General features: G+C 41.7%; 1 protein-coding gene across 2 annotated transcripts in view; it reads right to left on the bottom strand.

The window, feature by feature from the left end:
- ALK (ALK receptor tyrosine kinase) overlaps positions 1-21,592 on the bottom strand; it is a 307,502-nt gene that overhangs the window by 51,615 nt on the left and 234,295 nt on the right. For both annotated transcript variants that reach the window (XM_054290348.1, XM_054290347.1), the window contains exons 7-9: positions 19,117-19,248; positions 18,071-18,171; positions 7,957-8,126 (exon numbers count right to left, since the gene is read on the bottom strand). In XM_054290348.1, the coding sequence (XP_054146323.1) occupies positions 7,957-8,126; positions 18,071-18,171; positions 19,117-19,248 (403 nt within the window). The remainder of the gene's footprint in view (positions 1-7,956; positions 8,127-18,070; positions 18,172-19,116; positions 19,249-21,592) is intronic.

Consider the following 21,592-nt stretch of genomic DNA (forward strand, 5'->3'; position numbering starts at 1 on the left):
TCTCTGTCAGCTTTTCCCTCCAGTACTGCAGACTTTAGCTCAGGGAGCATAAGGGACAGATACCTCCGCAAAGACTACAGTGCACCTTCTTTCTGCCTCCAGGCCATGGAGCACTTCTAAAAATATCTTCAGGCAATTTCCTAAGGTTCATGCCCCAAGGTGTTACGCACTGATGCACTTTTCATGTCGTGCCTCTTCAGTCAATAAAGGGTTGTTCTTTTGAGAATTATCAAATGTTCAGTTTCTAAGACCTTGAAGGCATGACACAAACCAGTATTTCTGTTGTTGAAGGGAGTGCCATGTCACATGCCCATGTCAGAATGCAATAGGTTGCTTTTTACTTTTATTTACAGTTTATTCAAGTTAACAATCAGCCTCGCTGATTTCACCTGCAATCAGCCTCGCTGATTTCACCTGCAGGAACACCGGGACCAGAACTCTTGAGAAATTTCCACAAGTTCTTCGGGGATGAAAAAAAAAAGACAGAAATGCCTCCAAAATACAAAAATTCTGTGAATGCTAAACACTATTAGGACCATCAATGCTGCTTGGGTTGCCTCTTAATCTTATTTTTTGCTAACACGAAAGCAATTTCAGTACAAACCTTCTCTTGAGACCAGCATTTCTGCAACAAATAGTTCATCATTTTATCTTCCCTTGTTTAATGCCACTATTAATTTAGAAATACGATGTCTTTCAAATTCCATTGAAAAAAGATCATCAGTTAACCAACATTTCAATCATTAGCTTTGGTGGCTTTAGCTTAATGGGCTAATTAAGGGAAATTTAATCAAAACTCAAGATGGAAATGTCACACATCAGTGAGATGGAAAAAACCCCATCTCATTCCCTCGTTCCCTCTCTTTATTTTTTCCCCTTTTCCAGTTGATCCCTGAAATCAATGAAATAATTCCCTGTGACTTTGGTGGGAGCTGACACTGAAGCAGCAGCAGCAGCAGGAGATGTTACTGCCGTGACTCAGAACAGCACTGGAGGTGACAATCTCCACAAACTGGGGTTTGTGCACAGACCAAAGAGGGGCAATGCTGACTGCACACCCTACACCTCCACTGGCCCCAGCACTGCACAGACACAGCCCCTGCAAACACAGATGCTGCAGTGAATGGCCAGGAAAGAATATTCCTGAAGGCAATTATACAGGAGCAGCCAAATTACTGCTGGCAAGTTTGTCATGACTTTGTGGCTTAATAAATCCCTGCAACTTCTTCACGTGGAAGCCAGATCCTCATCAGATAAGTCTGTGTTTGTAAGCTAGATTTCTTCACAGGAATGAAAGCATGGCAGCTATGAAACACTTCAATGACTTGGATATTAGAAAAATTATGACTTGAGGACTGGTGGAAATGACTTCTTAACTGTCTCCTTTTGCCCTACTCAACCTGGAGCACAGCTAGAAAGAGGATTCCTTAGATGTGTGACAATTGGGTAGTACAAGTTCCACCCTGCAGGGCTGTGTGTCAGGTGAGCTGTGAAAGCAAAAACATACAAAGGCCTTTTTAAAAGAAATTCTGTTTGAGGCAAATAGGAAATGCTGTACCAGGGGAACACGTTCCCCTCCTCCTTTCATTCTCCTCTCTGGGGAACATCAGCTCCTCTGTTTGAAGGATACAAATTTTACATACATTCAAAAACCACTCAAGGGTGACCACTGCTCAAATATTTCAGTCATAGATAAGAAATGACACAAAATGAGATTTTTTTGGTTTGTATCTTTGGTCTCATCTGTGAAATATCACTCCAGATGAACAGTTCTTTGAAAGTGTAATTTAACTCAGTTAAATCTGACCAAAACAGGACAACATCAAAGCTTCTGGTCTGTAACCTTTCCCACTTCTCAGGTTTTTTGAATCTTGGGTTTTATTTCAGTGTGGTCAGTATTTGAACTTGTCACATCACCCTGGGTTTTCTGTTCAGCTCATTCTTTTTGATTGCTTATTTTTTCCTTGATTCTAACGGAGGACCAGTTCTCCCCAAAATATTTGGGGCTTATTAGAGAGGGAAATGCAGAACTAAAAGTGTGAAGATGTATTTATAGCTATGCTGGTACAGCCTCCATGAGGACAAACTCTTTTGCCCACATCATCTATCCCTGTATCTTCATTGCACAGAAATGTTAGGTTTTGCATGTATTCTATCTTCTTCTGATGAAAGGGAAATAAAAAAGCCATTGAAGACCTCTACAAGCTGATTTTGTGCAAATTCTACAGCTCCCTCCCTTCAGTAACTACTCTGAATTTCACCTAAATATTGTCCCTGGCTCATACAGACAGTTCAGGTTTTCATTACCCAGACTCAGGCAGCTGCCTTCGTGCCATTATTTTAGAAAGCCTCATAATAATTATTTTTTTTTTCTTTTGATCATAAAAGACGGGGATTATTAACCAAGATTGAACGTTAATCTCCTCCGTACTCAATCCCCCATGCAGTGACACGAACACAGCGTGTCTGTACGTACAAATCTCATTTCATAACTGGTAATGTTTTGCCTCTGATGGAGATGATTTCTCTCCCTACCTAGCTAAAATAATTACAGCTGAACCTGCTTGAGACCGAGGTATTCACAGAATGGAGAAATTTCAGGTCACTAACCCTTATTACATTCGGGTTCCCATTAACTTCTCCGTTACAAATGATGCATTGTTAGCTCACTTCACAAAGGAATACTCACTATTTGGGATAAAAGACACATTTAGAGGAAATAAGATTATTTGGAGAAATATAAGCATGTTAACCAAACTCAGTTATAGTGACAGAATTGCCATGCAGGAAGTTACTTAATAGCTAGTAATAAAGATTGAGATTCAAAGGTCTAGTAATAAAGATTGAGATTCAAAGGTGTTATTAAAGACAACCATGCGTGTACAAAATCTGTCACAGGTACTCTGCACACACTGTCACAAAAAACCCCTTTTCAGACGCACAGAACAACATTTTCAGAATAACTCTTTCAGAAGGAGGACAGTCAGACAGACATAATTAATGCTAGAGAGCAGAAGAGCAGTGATCTGGTTGTTAAGGAGCCACCTGCTTTTAACCAATTAATGTGTGGCCACCTCAGGGTACCATAGCCTGGGCTTGTAGGGTGGGTGTGAGACAGACTGAAGAGATCTGGGTGCAGATGTGACTAATTAATATACATTCACAGAATATTCTGTGAATTAATATATATGTGGTCATGTGCGGGCAGACACATGACTAGCTTGTGTGGAGGGTCCCTGTTTCTTCTTAGAGAATGGGAAGAAAATTTAGGAATAACATGAGATAAACAGACCCCTGGGTCAAAAATATTGCCAAGAACCTTTTCTTTCCAAATGGAGAATCTGACACTGAGAAACTTATAAATAAATTCTGAAAGGAGTGAGAAGGAAAGACAGGGCAATGCAAGAGGAATTACTGGACAAGAAGAGTGTTTAGCCACAGCTGGTGGAGATAGAGGGATATGAGATGAGACCATTTATTTTTACTGCTGCAATGAGTGAGAGGCTCCCCAGGTGCTGTGGCTGCCATTGAGACCAGAGCTGCTGAAGGAGCCAGACAGAACAGACAATCTCACTCCCACAGACTGAAAGGGAATCCCAATGGATATGGAAACCAAAGCCTAATGAGAGCCAGTGTAGTTTGTAAAAACCTAGGAAGTCAGCAGAATTGGAATAGGTAATGAAGCCAGTTAAAACAAAATAGCAAATGCAGTTGTTGGGATGTGAATTCTGAGTTGTTGAAACAGAATATTATCCTCTGAGGTAACTGCTGTCTGTAGGATTTCTGCTTTCTTCTTCAGGAACCTCTCATCCTTACCCAGCCTTCCAGGTAAGTCACCTTACTGATCCCCTCCAATATAATAAAATTCTCAGTCTGTGTTCAGGAGAAGGTCATCAGCAAGAAAATAATTTTGAAGCTCTCCAAGCACTATGGGACCAAAAGAAAATTGGTTTTTCACTTTCTGAACATGCTTCCCTGCTAGAAGGACATGACTTGGCCTTGCCATCAGTGACAAGGCAAATGGCGCTGCTATTCATGACTGAAAATTTAATTTCTAGGGACCTCAAGTAAACTCTTATTCCTTCCTCCATCTGGACACTACTCATAGAGACTGGCTAAAAATTTAGATGTTTTAATGCCAAAAAAATTGAACTTAAGAAGAAAGGAAACCAAAGAAACCTTTCTAGCCAGTAAACACATTTTAATTCTTTTTATATTTCCACACAGTCTTCTTCTGTCATGAAACTGCACTGAGGTGGGACAGGTTACTATTAATATTAGCTATTTTTACCAGATTCCCCTTACAGAGGTTACAGTGAAATCTTTTACAAGAAAAGGACAGGGTTAGTAGAGAATAGAGGCCTTGAAAGTCCAGAGCTGGGCTGACTCACATGGAATCTACTTCCAGGCAGCTTCAGCCAGGTTGTAGAGGAACCCAGAGAACGTTTAGTCTACATGCTGCTCCACATGGCCGGCCTCAGCTTCATCAAGGGAGCAAAAATCAAGATATTTAGAATTTGTTTCTTAAAGTATTAATTTTCCAGTCAGGCTTCAGCCTATTAGAGTTAATCCTTTTCCACCTCTCACACTCTGTAGCAAACAGTTGCTAAGTGTTGGTGATAATGAGCACCAGCCTAGGGCAAGCTCCAGAGAATCACTTAGTTACATGTGATTGTATTTTATCTATGTGCTGTACCTTGACCACACTGTTTAACTAACAGAATGTCTAATTATTAGCTACACAAATCACTCATCTTCAATTACATCAGGCTTCTGTTTGCTCTTGCTGTCACATTCCCACAACATTATCATTACTAAAAATTAAATGCACATGTACTAACTAAAAGCAAATATATAAAATAAGCAAGCCCAAACTACCAGCTGCAACATTGTTTTTAAGACTGTTTCCTATCTGCATTTCTGTGAATTAAAAAAAGCAATCCTTGACAGGCTTATCACTTTTCACTGGAAAACAAATAGTAATTTTCCAACAAATAGTAATTTTCCATCAAGTCAAACAATCTTACAATAAGGTGGTTCTCTATTCTACTCTCAATCCAAATGTTGTAGTATTGCACTAATATATAAATTCCAGTAAGTACAAATAACCATTTCTCTAGCTTTCATTAATCTGTGCAGATTATTTGATTTGCAGATAATGCATCCTTTAGAGATAGGTAAGTGGCTCTACAGGGGATAACAAATCACAGCCAGGATTGTTCATTCATGTTGAGTATATCCCACTGGCAACTTAAAATACAGCACCTCTGGAGATGCTGCCTTTTGCCTCTGGTAGGCACAACCTGTTCACCCAACAATTTAAGGAGCTCTTGCCCACAGCTGGCTTCTTTAATTGTAGCTGCTTTGATGGCACATCCTCAACCAGGCCCTTGGCCCTTCCTCCCCCATGCCCAGAGGATACTGAGCACTTGGAATTGGGTTACAGCTCTGCTCATCAGCTCTGCTGGTCAACACAACACATGAGCTCTGAGGATTGTTCTGTTGGTCAACACAACACACGAGCTCTGAGGATTGTTCTGCTAACATCTGCCAGAACAAAAGCAGGTAGATAACTTCAGGAAGATGTAAAGTGCCAGCACTTCAGCTTCTTTCAAGTCCATGCAGAACAGGTAAGACCTCATACAAGGTGAAATTGTGATTGCATGTGTCCAAGGTTGCCCAGGATAACACAGAGCCAGAAATCCACCATCCCTCAGTCCCAATTTTACTTCTTTGTCTTACTCCTCCCTCTTTTCTGTTATTGCCAATTCACCTGAAATGTTCTAGCTGTGATTTTCTGCCAAAGTATAATTTCTCCCAACAGCCTGAGGGATATCAAACATTTAAGAAATGTCTGTTTCTAAAGATAGAGCTGAACTAATTTCTTGGAAGTCTTCCTAATGATTCTTTGAAGTGCTGTAAGCCAAACATGGAAATTATGGCTAAGCAGCTTTTAAACAAGCATGCTTTTGAGCAGTTTTAGAGCATATTATCTTGTTATTAATAACACTTTCCATTCAGCTTCCCAGGCACAATGGAATGTGCTTTAAATTTGTGTGAAACTGGTATCCTGGTGTGCTTTACTCGAGAGCTTTACTTCTTTGTGGTAATTTAAACTTTCAGCTCCTCCTGTAGGAAAATCTGCAACATCATGGCTCTAACACAGACCCTCACAGCTTCTGACACAGGGACCACTTAGAAACTAAGACAGACACAGCAAGCTTTCAGCAGCACCAGCACTGTGTTCAATTAACTACTTCTTACAGTTCAATGAAACTGTCATTTATCTCCATTTACATACTGGAGTCTCACCAGTACCAGTTTGGTGTGTACTTCCATAGAATTCATTCCTAATCTGTACAGCAGTACAGATTTCCTAAGAAACAGGTTTTAAGATGGTAAGAAAGATGCTTCCAGTATTTCCAAGTCTCACAGGAGGCTTCTTTCTTCCCAGGGAGGATTGGTTTCAATTAAATCAATCTTAGAAGAAAAATTCATTAACATAGTGCAGTTTCTGTGAATAAATAAGGCTTAAAACTTTTCAAGAGACACCAAAACTTCAAAGTTTTCCTTGCTTATGTCTTTACCTCCAACAAACTCCCTTCCTTCAGGGAATCCATCTGTCTTTCTCTGTAAGCAATGGGGAAGTAAGCGTGTCAGCACCTAACAGTCAGCACATAACAGTCAGCACTGTGTTATCAGCTGAATCCATGATTTCTCATGAAGCACTGCTAGCCTGGCTCCTAAGATCAAAGTGTTCTCTGCCTGACTGTGCAAGCAGAGAGAATTTAAAGGAAAGCAATAGTACAAGGGTACAAAATAATTCAGGTACAAAATATTCCTCTGGCAACACTAGGAAATAAATCACATAAATAATAATGGCAAAATAAACCATTCTTCAAAGGAAACACAGCTGAAGGGAATGAAGCAACCAGGTATTTTTACAAATGGTGCTTTACCAGTGACTGCACAATAAGCTTAATGCTGGCATTTTTTAAATCTTTGACGCACACATATTAATTATACATTCACGACCAAAGCACTGGCAGTGTCCTTGTTGTATTTGCAGCCTATGTGCATCCCCAAGTGCCAGGGAGATAAAAAGACATATTCATATAATGTTTGTTCAAAGTTCTGAGGAGGTAAACTACCCCTAAATGAAATCCATTATTTCTAGGGCACAGGTTTCCAAAAAGACAAGGGGCACCAGTGCTCATGACACAGATGGTAGATGCATCTTGCAGCCTAAGGGCCAGGGCAGCAGGAGGTGAAGTATGTCTGTGCCTTCTCTAGAAACATCACACATTAAAAGCAAACAAGGAAAGAGAGTATTCCCCTAAAGATAACTGGCAAGAAATAGCTAAAACAACACTCTAAATAAACATATGCTACCAGATAAACCTTCTGTGCTTAAAGCCAGAATAAAGCCACGACTTGCACAACCCTTTATCAAGGTGAGCTTCTGCTACAGCTCACACAAAGGCTGATCCATCAGATGGATTCTTGTCTGATTTTGCAGCAGGCTCTTTTCCCACCTCTTCATCCTCATATCTAGACACATTGATCACCAGGGGCTTTGGTACCCAGAAAAAATGTCAGCTATGGAGCTCACATCCAACTCTAGCAAACCATGAGGGAGCACCAAACGTGCAACATAGAACAGTGTGCAAAGAGTGGGTCCCAGTCAATGAAATGGAGACACAGAAATTTAAGCACCTTGCTGTAGACTAGCCATGGAATCAGTTTTTGAACCAAACCTTTGACTCGGGAGCTGCAAAATTGTGTGCTTTCCCAAAATATTCAGTTATTGTCTGCTTCCAACAGAAGACGCCTCACAGAGGACAAAGCACTTCTGCTTGAGGGAACAGCTTCCAGGAGCAGTGCTGGCCATTTTCATGCCAGGTAGCTAGTGCTGCCAGGGCTGATCATCATGCAGAATGAGGAGAAGACTCATACCTGTCCAGTATCTCTGGGAGAGGTAAGATCATCCACTGCCATATTCCCAAACCCTCGCTGTTCTCGGAATGCCAGAACGTCCAGCTCTGCTCCTTTCCTGTCTTGTTCTCCACCAGCACCAGGGAGACATTTCCCAGCAGGACACCCTGGATGAGCCATGACATTCGTAGCTGGAAGAAATAGAACATGTGAGATTAAACATCACAAACATTATTCAAAAGTTAACAAAGTTATCAGTTCCTCTTTCCTTGCTTTCCAATCACCAAAAAGTTGATTCTGCCATCCTTATATAATCAATCCCTTTAGGAAACTCCACAGATATGGAAGCCTGTAATACTCAGTATATGCTATTAAACATTGAAACTACTGGGCTTTTTTGCTTTCTCTTTGTAAAGTTGATTCTAGACAGTCTGTTTTAGCTTTCACATATGTGGCTAATTTTACAGGGATAAGATTATACTTCTCTTTTGAGCAGTACAAAGACTACACTCCAGTAAGATGCCACCTAAGAGATTCAAGTTAAGACTAACAACTTATTCAGTAATAAATTTTGATATTCCAGCAGTAAAAAACACAGGCAGAAGACTGCAATAAGCAGACATCACTAGTAATCACATCCTCATCCCCCAGATACTCTTTTCAAAAATCAGTTTTTATTTTCCCTCCAAGTTTATACAGATTTTTCAATTAAAGTTCAGTAATAATTTGGTGGGTTTTTTATTAATTAAAATACTTCAGGGAACCATTTTTCTAACATTTCTGTTATGATAATGTAATTTAATAAATTTCTATGCATTTATCCCTGTATGTAAAATTATTTCATGTAGTTTTCTCATTTTATGACTTTCTCACTCTCATTGTATGAAAAGAAAAACAATTCCTTTCACATCAGGCCAACTTCACAATCCAGAGTATATGAATATAGTCTTCTTATTTTCTTGTGAAAAGAAAAGGAGCTAGGCCTTTGTTGACCAAGAGCACAAGTAAAACACCCATATATATTCTATTCAGGAGCTCAGTTTCATCTCAATAACCAGTAGAAGTGAGAATGCTGAAGGAATGAGTTTATTAAAGCTACATTAATGATGGATGTTTTGGATACAAGAAAGTGTTCAGCACAGTATCTGGTGTCCATACATATTAAATAAAGCACTCTATTTTTCAGCACTTCAAAGCCACCACCAAAGTCAGGAGGCTCAGAATTCAGTTTGTATTTTACAAAGGAACACCTGATAACACCACTTCCTTGCTTTGATAGCACAGAACATCCATATCCATTTCTCAGCATAAAACAAAACTGCTAAATTTTGCTTGCTGTTCCTATGTCATGGTGTAAGTTTGTTCTGGCAGCCAAATCAGATGTAGGCATCAAAGTGACAGAAGTGTTGCTATTATTCCTAGTTTATGATCACAATTTTGGAGTGGGTGGAACAAAATTCTGGATATTCATTGCTTAAATTATCAGTTCTGAATTTGGGTAAACACTACAGTTCATCTGCCTGTCTCCAAAGCTACAGAGAAAGAAGTGACTTTATACTGCAAAACTGTGACAGAGACTGAAAAATCTAGTTGAGTCTCTTCTCTCTCTCCAGTCCAAAAATCACTGGAGTTGCCTGGAATCCACTGTACTGTATGACCCAAGGATTGTTAAATGTACAAACAGATATGCCAGCTTGTGTCTGTGAAAGCATTTTGTCACATTATTTTGGCCACACATCCCAGACTGATGTGTAAGATTTTGAGTGGTCCAGCAAACCACCACAGGTGCCCACAGCACTTCTGGGGACAAGCTGGTCAAGCCTGACTTCCAGCTCACTCCCACCACAGTTCTGGGAAAGGATTCATGGAATCCCATGGCTATTTCCACAGTGGAAACCACAGCATCAAGTGTGAGGATTTTCACCTCCCAGACACCAGAGAGAAAAAGCAGAGTTGAGCAGGATGGCCAGGAACTATTTCAGATTCACAACATGATGGCCATGGAGGCAGCTGAGGAGGGCTGAGCTCACACCCAGCAACCAGAAGCAACACTGGTGAGAGAGGCTGCTCATGGTATAGGGGGCTGATGCCTTCAAACTTGGTGTCTGTGTGGCTACTCCTAACAGGTGACAACCAAGATGCAAGAAATTGTTGGGTATTCCATATTTTCAATTGCCTACAAACTGAGGCATTTTTTAATAGGAATTTAAAGTGAAAATTTATACCTTTCAGACCTAGTAAAGTAAATTTTCTTTGAGGAAACTGATCAGGACTTAACTATTTGTTTTAATAAGTTTGGAATGCCAATGGATATTTAAAACCCTCCATTTATACCAGAGAAAGGAACACCTCTTACTGAGACTCCACAAATCCACTTTTAGGGCCCAAGTGCCAACTCCCTGTGCAACACACTACGTGACATTTTTAATACAGGTGAGTTGGAGCAACTTCATTGTGCCATTTTGGTAGTTTAAAATTTGAGAGGTAAAGCAGAAGGGCAGAAGCTTCAGAAAGCTTCCAGCAGAAGCTTTCAGACCTCTGTCTTTTCTGGAGACCTGCCAGAAGGTAAGAGGCAACATCTACATGGCCAGGAGTGAGGGAAGAGCGAGCCTTTGATAGCTGTTAACGTAACACTAGAGCAAAAGCTGAGGCAATTGATGAATTGGAATGAATGCCTTTGCACACATGTCAGCTGTTTGAAGGAAAGAAGTAGCTGGCAATAGTTGTGGGAGATCAGCTCTTTGGCAAAGTGCAATATGCAAACTCTAATGAACTGGCTCTGAGTGAATCGACTGGCACTGTGTCCAAATGGGCATTTTTGGCTGTGATTTTCATGGTTTCTAAGCTTCACAGCAGGGCAGTCCAGGTCTTTTCACACCTGCTGAAGTGAACCAGAGCAGATGATGAGCTGGATACCATAGTAAAGACTTCTGAATGGGGCTGGCATTCATTCTGTAGAATACAGCATCAATGATGGCAGATGGCACTACATACACAGCGTGCCCTGCAAGCAGAGCAGTGGCACATTTGGAAAAATCTAAATCTGGGCTGTTGGTGGAATACCCCAACATTATGCATCAAACATCTCCCTCTGTGTTAAACTAGCAGCAAAATATTCAGATGCTAGAAACACCACTGAGAAATTAATTAAGCATAGAAGGTAGGCAGTGGCTCAATGGCACCTTGCTTTCTGGCTTTAGAGCCCAGCAGAGCTGCTGATCAGCTGTTCATATGCAAACCCACTGACTCAGTAAATGAAATGGTCTAAACTGATCTGGGGAAAATCAGGGAGGGAGAGCCCATGGTAAACACACAGCATATTGAGGCAAAACTCAGGTCAGATGGCTACATGTACTGTACTGCAAACACCATCTGGAAAGATGCCTTCTGAGAATCCCCTTAGCCTCTGAGTTGGTGGAGTTTCTGAACTGACAAACAGGGGTCTCAATTCATCCCAGAAAGAAAAAAACCCCAAAAAACGAATCCTTATCAATATCAACAGGGCTTGGCAGGTGAAGAAAAACGAGCAAGGTAGATTTTCCAGCACAAGCTGCATAATTTCAAGACCACCTGAGAACTGAGCCTTCCATTTTACTTCTTCATGCAAAAAAAGAAAAATAAAATACCAAGAACCTTCTGGGTGAAGTTTGAACTTGCTGACATCTGTGAATCTACTTTAATGGCTAGAAACATTCCAGCATAAACTATCTCTGAGACGCCTGACCAAGGACCAATGACACACACTTGCAGCAGCATAAATAAAACATTCTGCAGTGACACTCTGGAGAGTGCTGTTTCTTTTTCCTCCCTTTCTGCACGGCAGTGATGCTGACTATTAGCATTATGGTCCTACCTGGCAGGAATTGATACTTGGCCATCTTTAACACAGGTGAAAAAAGGAACTGGAAAAGAAAAACATACTTCAAATAGGGCTTGGAGTAAAGCAATTTTAAGAAGACAGAGAAGAGTCTGCAGGCATTTTCCTCCCAAGGAAGTGCAGTAGATGGATGTCACTGGTGGCTCTCTGGCCAGCAACATCTCAACTCTAGACCACAGGTTTTCATCTTGTGAGACAGCACATTACTTAATTCTGATGCCCCCAGGTCTTTGTTCACCCTCTCCATTATGCTTGCTCAAAGGAATTGCTCAAAATTTGCCTGACAAGGAACAGTGGATTCCTGAAATGTAGACATTTATTCCCCTAAAAAACATTACTGTTCCCTTGGGTCTTCTTCACTGGAAGGGAAACAGTAGAAATTGTTTTCAGCTGTGAATGCACTGACCCAGTAAATGTAGCTCAGGTATTAAAGGAGCTTGGAAAACATCTCACTGTTGAGCAGAAACTGAAGCTGCAAGTTGGAATATGATTTGCACAGAATTAGGCTATAGCTGCAGACCCCTTTGCCAAGTCTCAGTAAGCTTTGTACATGAATATGAGCTACCTTTGACATGTGAAGTTTATCATACTGACGATAATTCTTTTCTTACTAGAAATGAGAAATGGTTGCATACAACAGTACAAGCAAAGACACCTATTACCACTGTTCAGCAATTCAGGCTTGGACTCATGAATAATAAAGAGGATCAAAAGGTCTTGTTCCTGGTTTTTGGCCAGATCTACAACAACGCATGATAAGACTCTCTTGTAGTCTGCGGACACTTCTGCTTTAGATGAAGACTTAGGTGTGAAAGCAAAAACCTTTTGTAAATGATAGAATTTTAATTATCTGATCTGATTATGTAGCTTTAAAATACCTAGGCAGGCAAGAGAAGCTCATGTTTTATATGAACAGATTATCCAACTATTTATTCTCACATTATTTCTTACTTAATTTCAGAAAACAGACCAAGAGAAAAATAAAAGCAACAACAAAAGAGAAAGTGTTCAGAATTTTGCTGTCAGGGGACTGTGGAATGACCAGCACTCAAGAGATTTCAGATGCTATGGACCCTCTGATCCAATGATACAAAGGCCAGGTGGGAAAGGGAGCAAGAGAAGACAGATAACAGTAAATAAGCTGTATAGATTTTAAAAACATTTTAAAACAAGAAAGTATGCTAAGAACATTCTGTCAAATAAAGGAGATGAAAGGTTGAGCTAGAGGCATATCTATGTTGCATTTTTCATGCTCGTAAATTTTCAGTGTCAATGTTATTACCATGTACGCTTCTAAGTTATTTAAAGCTCAAGGAGCAGAGGAGAAAAAGAGACACACTCTGCAGGTGTAAGCATGGGGCTCAGAATGCACTCAAGGAATGATTTATATTATTGACTTACATGCCTTGAAAAAATTGCAACACCTCTGCATAGAAAAGAGAACTGAATTAATAAACAGAGAGGATGAAAACATCTTTATGTCTGTAAACCTGGCTGAGAAGGCAAAATTCAACTATACTGCTCTACATCAACATGTTATATTTATTTTTGAGAGTGAGTACATTTACATACAAAAATAATTTCAGATGTTAGAGAAATCTGGCCCAGTTTAGTACTCACATAATATAATGGTAGCTTTCAAGAAACAGCTAGTTGAAATGTCAAAATAGCACCAGAAAAATATTTTCATTATTTTAAACACAGCCAAAAGCACAAAGCACATTTACCACCACAGGAATCTGTTTGTATTGTTTCCCAGCACAACTATACCCTTTAAAATGTTTGACCCAGGGCCTACCAGCAAAATGAAACTATCTGGTTCCTAATCACAAAGCAGTCCTTCTTGCAGAGTCACTTTACTCCATGGAGGTGCATGCAATAACATTTCAGGCTAATTTCAAATCCACCCCCATGCAGGAACAGCAGCTCTGCTGTTCCTCCCTTCCCTCTGACAGCCCACACCAAAGCTGCAGCTTGGCTTTTACTTATCAGGCATGGCATTGAGATTCTGTCACAGATTCCCTCGAGCTGAGCAGAGCACAGCCTTGCTCAAAATCTGCTCATGTTTCTGGAGTGACTTCCAAGCAGAAGCAGCAGTAACAACCCACCACAAAATGAAATCTTGCAGGAGAGATGCAAGACTACAGCCCAGGCAGGTACAACTGTACCAGCCTCTTGCATGTCTTTATGAGAGAGAGCCACACACTTTGGGAAGAAACAGGCATGTTTCTTGTGATCTACAGGTACCACAACATCCTTCAAGGCCTGAGGATGCAGACATCAGGGAACATCTCTAAAAAATGGAAGGAAAAGCATATCAGCACATGTGACTGCACCTGTACAGCAATAATGCTGGGCTGAGGGAGATGGGATTGCCTTCTTGTCTTGGACATGGGGGTCAGAGCTGAGTCTCCAGCTTCCACACAAAGGTGAGTAATCCCTGGGCACCTGCAACACTTCTGCCAGCTCTCTGACTTCTTTGTGAAGGACTGAGGAGTGGGTGGCCATGACAGTTTGGAAACTGTGCACACCTAGGAGCTATCAGCTGTGGCAAAGCAATTAGTTTTGCCATGGGTGGTGTCTGAGATGACAGCACTTCCCATGGATTTAATTGCAATGGGTTTCCTAGGTTCCCAAACACCAGTACAGCTTCTAATGACATGCATATGGATTTCTTCTGCAAAATGAGGAAATCCCTATCCATCCCATGCTCCTCTGTCAGCCTTGTACATGCTAGTTAATTCCCACCCAGAGGAAGGGAATCTCAGTGGACAGAAGGGGCAAATAATGCTGTGCTTTACTGCTTGAGCTCTAAAAACCCTGCCTTTCAATCAGGCCACTGTTTGGCTTAATTGCTTTCACTTCACATGCATCCCTATGCTCAATTACACGTGCTTTGCTTCCAGTGAACTTTTACATGTGGGTTAAAAGGTTTTCACTCTTGATTACTGTGACTGTTTAGTTCCAGAAGCATTTCCTGAGCTTTTTGTTGCATCTCTCCTCTCTGGCTACTTAAGGGTAATAGAGCATCACTTCATGGACTATGTGAACCACTTCCTGCATTCACCCAAGATTTAGTAGAAGTGCCACAGTCTCCCTCTTCCATACAGAGTGGGTTTTAAACGCAGACTTAAAGGGGTCAACAAGCAAAGGGCTCTACTGAAAGTGCAACATGAGAAAGATAACAAAGGCTGTCTGGACTGCAAGCAGGAGAGATTCTTTGAAGCCAGGATACTCCAGCCAAGATTTAATAAAACAACAAAAGGAAAGAGAAGAATAAATCAAGAATAAAGGGCAGCATCACAAACTGACTGCTCTGACCTGCCAAAAGCACTGAAGAACAAAGAAAATGAAAATATGAGGCTCCTCAAAACAAACAGGAGTGAAGTGCAATACAAAGCTATACACAAAGTGCAAGGCACATTAGGGCCAATCCCAAAAGTGTGGGAAAGTACAGGCTGTGTTTGTCACAGTATCTCCTGTGTGCTTTTTGTCCCTTTCCCATTTTTTGGTGCATGTGGGGCAGTGCAGAGTGGGTGAGGCTGACGTTTCCCTTCCTGAGCTGACAAGGAGCTTCCTGCAGGGCATGGACAGGGCTGGGAGCCCGGGGTGCCCCTGGGCACTGAGCTCAGGCTGCAGGGAGCACAGAGATGGAGTGCCACACCAGCCCTGCCCTCAGTGACAGCTCATCCAGGCTGTGGTGTCTCCAAGAGCTAATACCAACACCCTGCACACAGCTGCCCAGAACCTCTGCAGGGAAGGTCTTGGCACCAGGCTGGTCCCTCACCTCCTTTTCCAGTCTGCCACAGTGTAAGATTACACAGCCAGGCTCAGGGAGGAAAAACAAGCTGGAAGCATTAGAAACTCCTTGTGGCTGGTTCCCACTGTGGACTGCTTGGCTTTGAGTCCTGGTTTCATGGACACCCTGGCCAAACCCCAGACTCCTCCAGCCTGGCAAACAGCACTGTGGCAGGTAATGTTCCTCAAGGGGAGGCTGAAGTAATTAATTCCTATGAACACCTCAGGCTAAAGAGCAGGGTGTCAGCTTCTGCTGTGGTGGGTGTGATTGGTCTAACATGACTGGATAAAAGAAAATTAGATGGTAAGGGGAAGAAATAATAACTTCATTGAACAGCAGGTGTCCCAGAGCTTCCATGTAGCAGGGGAGAAGAGAGGGGAGTCAAAATTATCAAACTGGGGATGTTTGCTGACCTCCTTGTTGCTTTCAGGAGAGTGAGAAAATATCTAAAGGATCATGAGAGCTGGATCAAATACAAGAGGAAGGGCAGATTTATGGCTGGATCTGATTGTGGAAGAATAAATGGGTCTAATTCACACAAACCCTTGCTGAGATCCTTTTGCAACATGAATTTTGGGTATTTTCTGTGGGATTTCAGCTGCCAGAGAATCTGTCCCAGCTGTGACATGCCAGGTAAAGTAGTCAGCAGTGACAGGTAAAAGAAAACTCATCTTTTAGTGCCTGAACTTGAGCCAGTTCAATCACAAAGTGGTTGAGAGTGAGTAAATACAGGACAGCATTACAGTATTTTCACAACCTCTTTTCTGACTATAATTTCACTATTAGGAAGTTTGTTGGCACCTATTTGGAGGAATAAGTGCATAGGGAGGCATATCTCCTTTCTCCTCTTCTGTTGTGTTGAGAAGTGGAATTAAATTATTCTCCGCACAGACAGATTGTTCCAGTAAAATAGAATTTGAAGCCACCAGGGATCCACTGAGAAGGGAAGCTTTTACACTATATGAAAAGGCAGGAGACAAAATCCTTGCCAAAACTCCTTCACTCTTTATTAGCGACAGCTGCAATGCTGGATGCGTCCGGATACCTCTGGAGTGCCAAGGGGAGTGACGAAGGTGGGATGGCATGTGAGCAGATGAAATACATGGCAGCTTCTCCCCCATGGCAAGTTTAATTATTTGCAGTGTTGTGTACACAAGGAAAAAAAAATACACAGATATTGGGAAATCATTCACTGTGATTCCTGTGTCGGGTGGATTATGAAAAACACTCGCTCTTGCTGGTCCATGGCAGAACAAGGTTTTAAAATATTCAGAACCTGCTTATGCCTTTGTCACAGATGGGAGGAAAAACAAGGTAGAATATATTTCAAAGACAGAGAACATGAATATATCACGAGAGCAAAACCAGAGGCACTTTGCTGTATGAACTGAGATACCCAACAGAAGTGAACCAAAACAAACTTTAAGGCAAAGAAACACCTTTTTCTGTGTAGTTTCATTCCAGAGAACTTTCTAACACATTCCTTCTTGTCCTTTCTGCATTTTAAGACCACTGGAACAGATTTTTTTTTGTCTGTTCAGTACTCAACCAACAAACAGCTGCACTTGATTAGTATCAGTTTTCCTAAATCCCTCTGCTCCAGGATCCAGAAGCTTATGGGAGATTTCTGACTGACTGTGAAGATTTGAAATGCTTTAACACACTAGGCATGGTTCAAAGCCATAAGTTAGAAATAAATCTTATCAGTGATTCTACAATCTGTGAAGCTACAGAATAAGAAGATGCAGACAGGTCATCTTTCTGACCCTGGATTTTAAGGGTTAAATACACCTAACTCAGAAATGACAAGCATGAACAAGGTTGTCAGCAAGCCTTGATGTACCTCCTTAAGCTGATGTCTTGTGACTGTCAATAGTCTTTTCTGCTTGAATATGAACCTGGCTCCATTCTGGATGAATTTCCCTCTGCTGCTGCTAACTTCAGCACTCCCATGAACGAGGCCTACATGAGCACTGGTGGGTTTGAAGTGCAGCAGCATGAAGAGCTGCCAGCCCAAATCCCAGCTGTGCCAGAGAAAACATGTACTGCCTTTTCTGAATGGCTCAGGGGCAGTCCTGAAGCCTATTCTGTCTTGGATGTTGCAAATATAATGCTTGTTCATGCAGTAAGATTCTTCCTCTCTGTGTTTATATAACACTGGCTGCCCTACTCTTACAGCACACACACCTAATTATGAAGATTGTAATACATCATGTGATGCAATGAGGACAGGATATGAGAGGTTTTTCAAAGCACATTTTGTGGCATTCAAGCAGATAACCATATCTTTCCCCTGCACAGTGGGCATAAATAAGTATATTTTATAGAAAATAAAATTAAAGATCGTGGTTGCCTTGCTACTGACCTAGTACCTATATTTGAAAACCCGAGTCAAACAAAAAGAAATTTACACAAAAAGCTCTGTAAATTGCACAAGAAAAGAAAACATTATGACTTGCCTCACAGGGGGAGTTCCTCAAAGGAGCTGGAAATGCTGTGCTGGTCATGGCAGTCTTTGCTACTGCTGGTGCCTTGCTGGTGTTAAGGAGGAGTGCACGACCTGGATGAAAGAGAAGGAAGAAAGTCAAACAGCAGCACTCACCTTTGGGTTTCAGGATTTGTGGAACCTGCCCCAAGCCTATGTTAGCTGCCTCCTACCATGGTGGAATTCCAGGGAGCAGAAAGCATTTTCCATTTCTTAGGGATGCAACTTCACCTACCTAACAAACAGTAACAACATGAGCCTGCTCACCTTCCCCCCACTGCTACCTTCTGCTGCTCCATGACTTCAAATCCATCCTCCTTGCAAGGCAAATAATAAAGTGTATCTTTTATGAACAGAAAGTAACTTGGAAGAAAAGAATTCTTCTTGACCAAAATCAAATAAAAATGCAGCTATAGCTCTTTGCTGCTTGAATAATTTCTGTAAACAAGAGCAACAAGGGCAGTATTGGGTTTTCTCTCAGCAGCTTAAGCCTTCAACTGTTTGTATGAGGAGGATTAGATACTGGCATTTAGGTAGGAGAACCAAGTACATAGTAATTGTACATAAAAGTGCAACTCAAGGGATCATGAAGCAAAGACAAGAAAAATTAGAATGTGAGCAGGGGAAAAAAACTAGCAGTACAGAAAAATAGAGAAAATAAATAGGAAAATCAGAAAGAAAAAACCAGATCAGTATGGTAGAGGGTCAGGCAGATGAACATTTGGTATGAAGTTTTTTAAAAGGGGTCAAGATCTGTGTCTGGTGTCAGTGGGGGAGATTGAGGTACCACTTTGTACCCTGAAGACAAAAAGGGAGCAGGACAGCCTTTTGCTCAAAGCACTCAGAGTGGAAAGATGGCATTTGAGAGAGGAAAGCCGGGATCTCCTTCACTGGAGGCTGAATATGTAAGTACGCAGGAAAACTTGCCTCGTGTTTCATTCCCCCTCCTCACCATGTGTGTACCATTTCTGCTCTCTGCTGTTTGTGCTCTACACTCACTGTTTGTTTCCTCTCACACACCTTCAATGGAAGGGAAACGCTTCTGCTCCGGGCTTCCGATCCGCCATGGAGAAGGGTGGGATGCAGGGGAGCCTGGTGTCCAGCCACAATCCCCTTCTTCGAACGAGCAGTAAAAGCCAGGGGGAAGCTTTCCTGCAGGAGAGAAAGGCACACAGACAGAAGAAGCCAGTGAGCTGAGCAGGAGGCTCCTGGGCTCACATGGGAGCTGCAGTGACTGTTCCAGCCCGCTTTGCCCAGGGCACTCCCGGCTCCTTGGTCCTTTTGTATGGAATTGTGCATGTGCCTGACCATGGAGAGGCAGGAGCAGAGGGAAACAACCCCCAGAGCATGGCTAAGTGACCCCCACACACCTTGACAAACCCCAGAGAGAGGACACATCTCACTGCACACCATGGGGGCTCCTGGGCCCTCAGCTCTGCAGCTATCAGCTCGCGCAAGGTCACATCCTGGAGATGACTTTCCTAAGCACCGCTTCTGCAGCCCCACAGGGGGAAATCTTGGAGAGGGATAAATTCCCTACAAGATTCCCTCCCTTACAGTTCAGGTTTCTACTCAGCCCAGCTCAGCAACATGATCTCTTCTCTCTGTGAGCACTGATGTGGCCTCAGGTAAAGCACTGAATCCTTTTGTGCCTCACTTTTTTCACCTGCGAGTCTCTTCCATGAGATGAAAGAGGATAGTTTATTTTAATCCATAATTCCAGGCTTTGAAGCCCGCTCATTCTGTCACTAGCTTAGGATTTCAGTTTCCAGCTCCAAACAATAGAGCTCCATTAGCTTTTTGCCTTGAAATTTGTCAGTTTTAAAGCAATAGTAGTCCCATTCAAAGCAGAAGGTAATCTCATGCCTTCCTTTTACTTCTCTACCTTCAACTGCAAGTTCTGCTTATGAGGGTGCAAAATATTGCTCCTTTTGCTCAAAAAAAGGAGAATGGTACATTAAATCTGTTAAAAATTGAAAGATAAAAATGAAATTTCATGTGCAAACACACATCCAGGAATTATTTTTTTTTTACTTTTAGCTGCTTGATAAAATCAGAATTAAAATTTCTTCACTTGCAAGCAGCAGGATAGACCACAACCTTCTAAAGCAAGAGAATCTTCTGGTCAAGTGATACCAGTAATTTCATTAGCTCCTCTCTGAGAAGAAGAGGGTCTCGAACATATAATTTGTTGTGATTATTAATTTCTTTTCCCTCTGAAATTATATATCTGTGGAGAGTCTGTCAGACAATGAGGCACCAGTATTCAAGCTCCAGATTATTCAAAATGTTTAAGTACCAGCAGATCCCCCTGGCTGAGATTTCAGATCAATAAAATACCTGCTCACAGGGCCCCAGCTTTGACTCACACACCTCAAAAGGCAATTGACTGTCATTGGCACATGCAGGTGTTCCTTGGTGTACCCAGAGAAAACAACTGTGGAACACCATAACTGCAGCACCTAGACCACAAACATTTGATTTTCTGGGACCCTGAATCACAACCACGTGTCAGAGGAAAGTGAAACAAATCCTCTATCTGTAGCTTTTTAGTTTTGGACCTGGAACCTGACATTGAAGCAAGAACCACATTTTAGTGGGATTTTGGCCAAGCATCTAAACCTGTTATGAAAAAAATCAAAACCTGTACCAAAGTTAGGGCTTTTTCAAGTTTTTCCTTTAAAAAATCTCTAAATTCATTCAGCCTAGTCTTTAAATGTGAAGTTGTTAAGCAGAGAGTTACTTCCCTGCGTTTCACCCCTCTGCAGAACTTGATTATATTTCATTGCGCAGCCTGAGGCTGGGATACAGAGAAAATGACAAATTATAATGTGCCCTGAATTCCCACAGAAACAGCTTGGCTCGGTGTCCAACTGAATTCATGTCATGGCCATTTGCTATCTAGCATGATGTAAACAAGTCAGAGCAGCAGGAGGAGTCATCTAAGTAGCAATCCCTGCCTGAAGGCCAGGAAAAGCTCACTGTCGATGAACAAGTAAGGGCATAAATAAAAAGCTATTACTTTCACAGAATAATTCATTGCCTTTTCCCAAATTAATGTTTTATGAGTTTTCAGATGTCTCATGCCCTGGATGCATTTTCTTTGCTGCTCTTTCTTACCTTGAATATGCACAGCACCTGTGATGCCATGTGCTGGTGCTCCACAGGGACCTCTGGGTACCACTTCTCTCCAACCTGTATTTCTCCATTTCATGTGTTTGTCACTGAAACTCACATTAGCACAGACACTGCACTGATGAGGGGAAGCTGCTCTGACCTTATTGGAAAATCATGGAAATTAGGGGGCAGGGATTACTTCTACTGAAACCTGCCATTTTGGACATTAATACCAGTGACAGAAACCTCAGGAAGATTTAGCCCTTATTAAGATTAAGACACAACTTGTGGGTATGAGATGGAGAACAGAGCAGTCCAGTGAAACTGAAGCACTCTGAGAATGCAAGAGTCACTCCTTTAATGTGGGTGGGCAAGCAGG

Source organism: Melozone crissalis, unplaced genomic scaffold (assembly GCF_028551555.1).
Source record: "Melozone crissalis strain CALT ecotype California unplaced genomic scaffold, PUWL_Pcris_2 ptg000081l_1, whole genome shotgun sequence".
Lineage (NCBI taxonomy): Eukaryota > Metazoa > Chordata > Aves > Passeriformes > Passerellidae > Melozone > Melozone crissalis.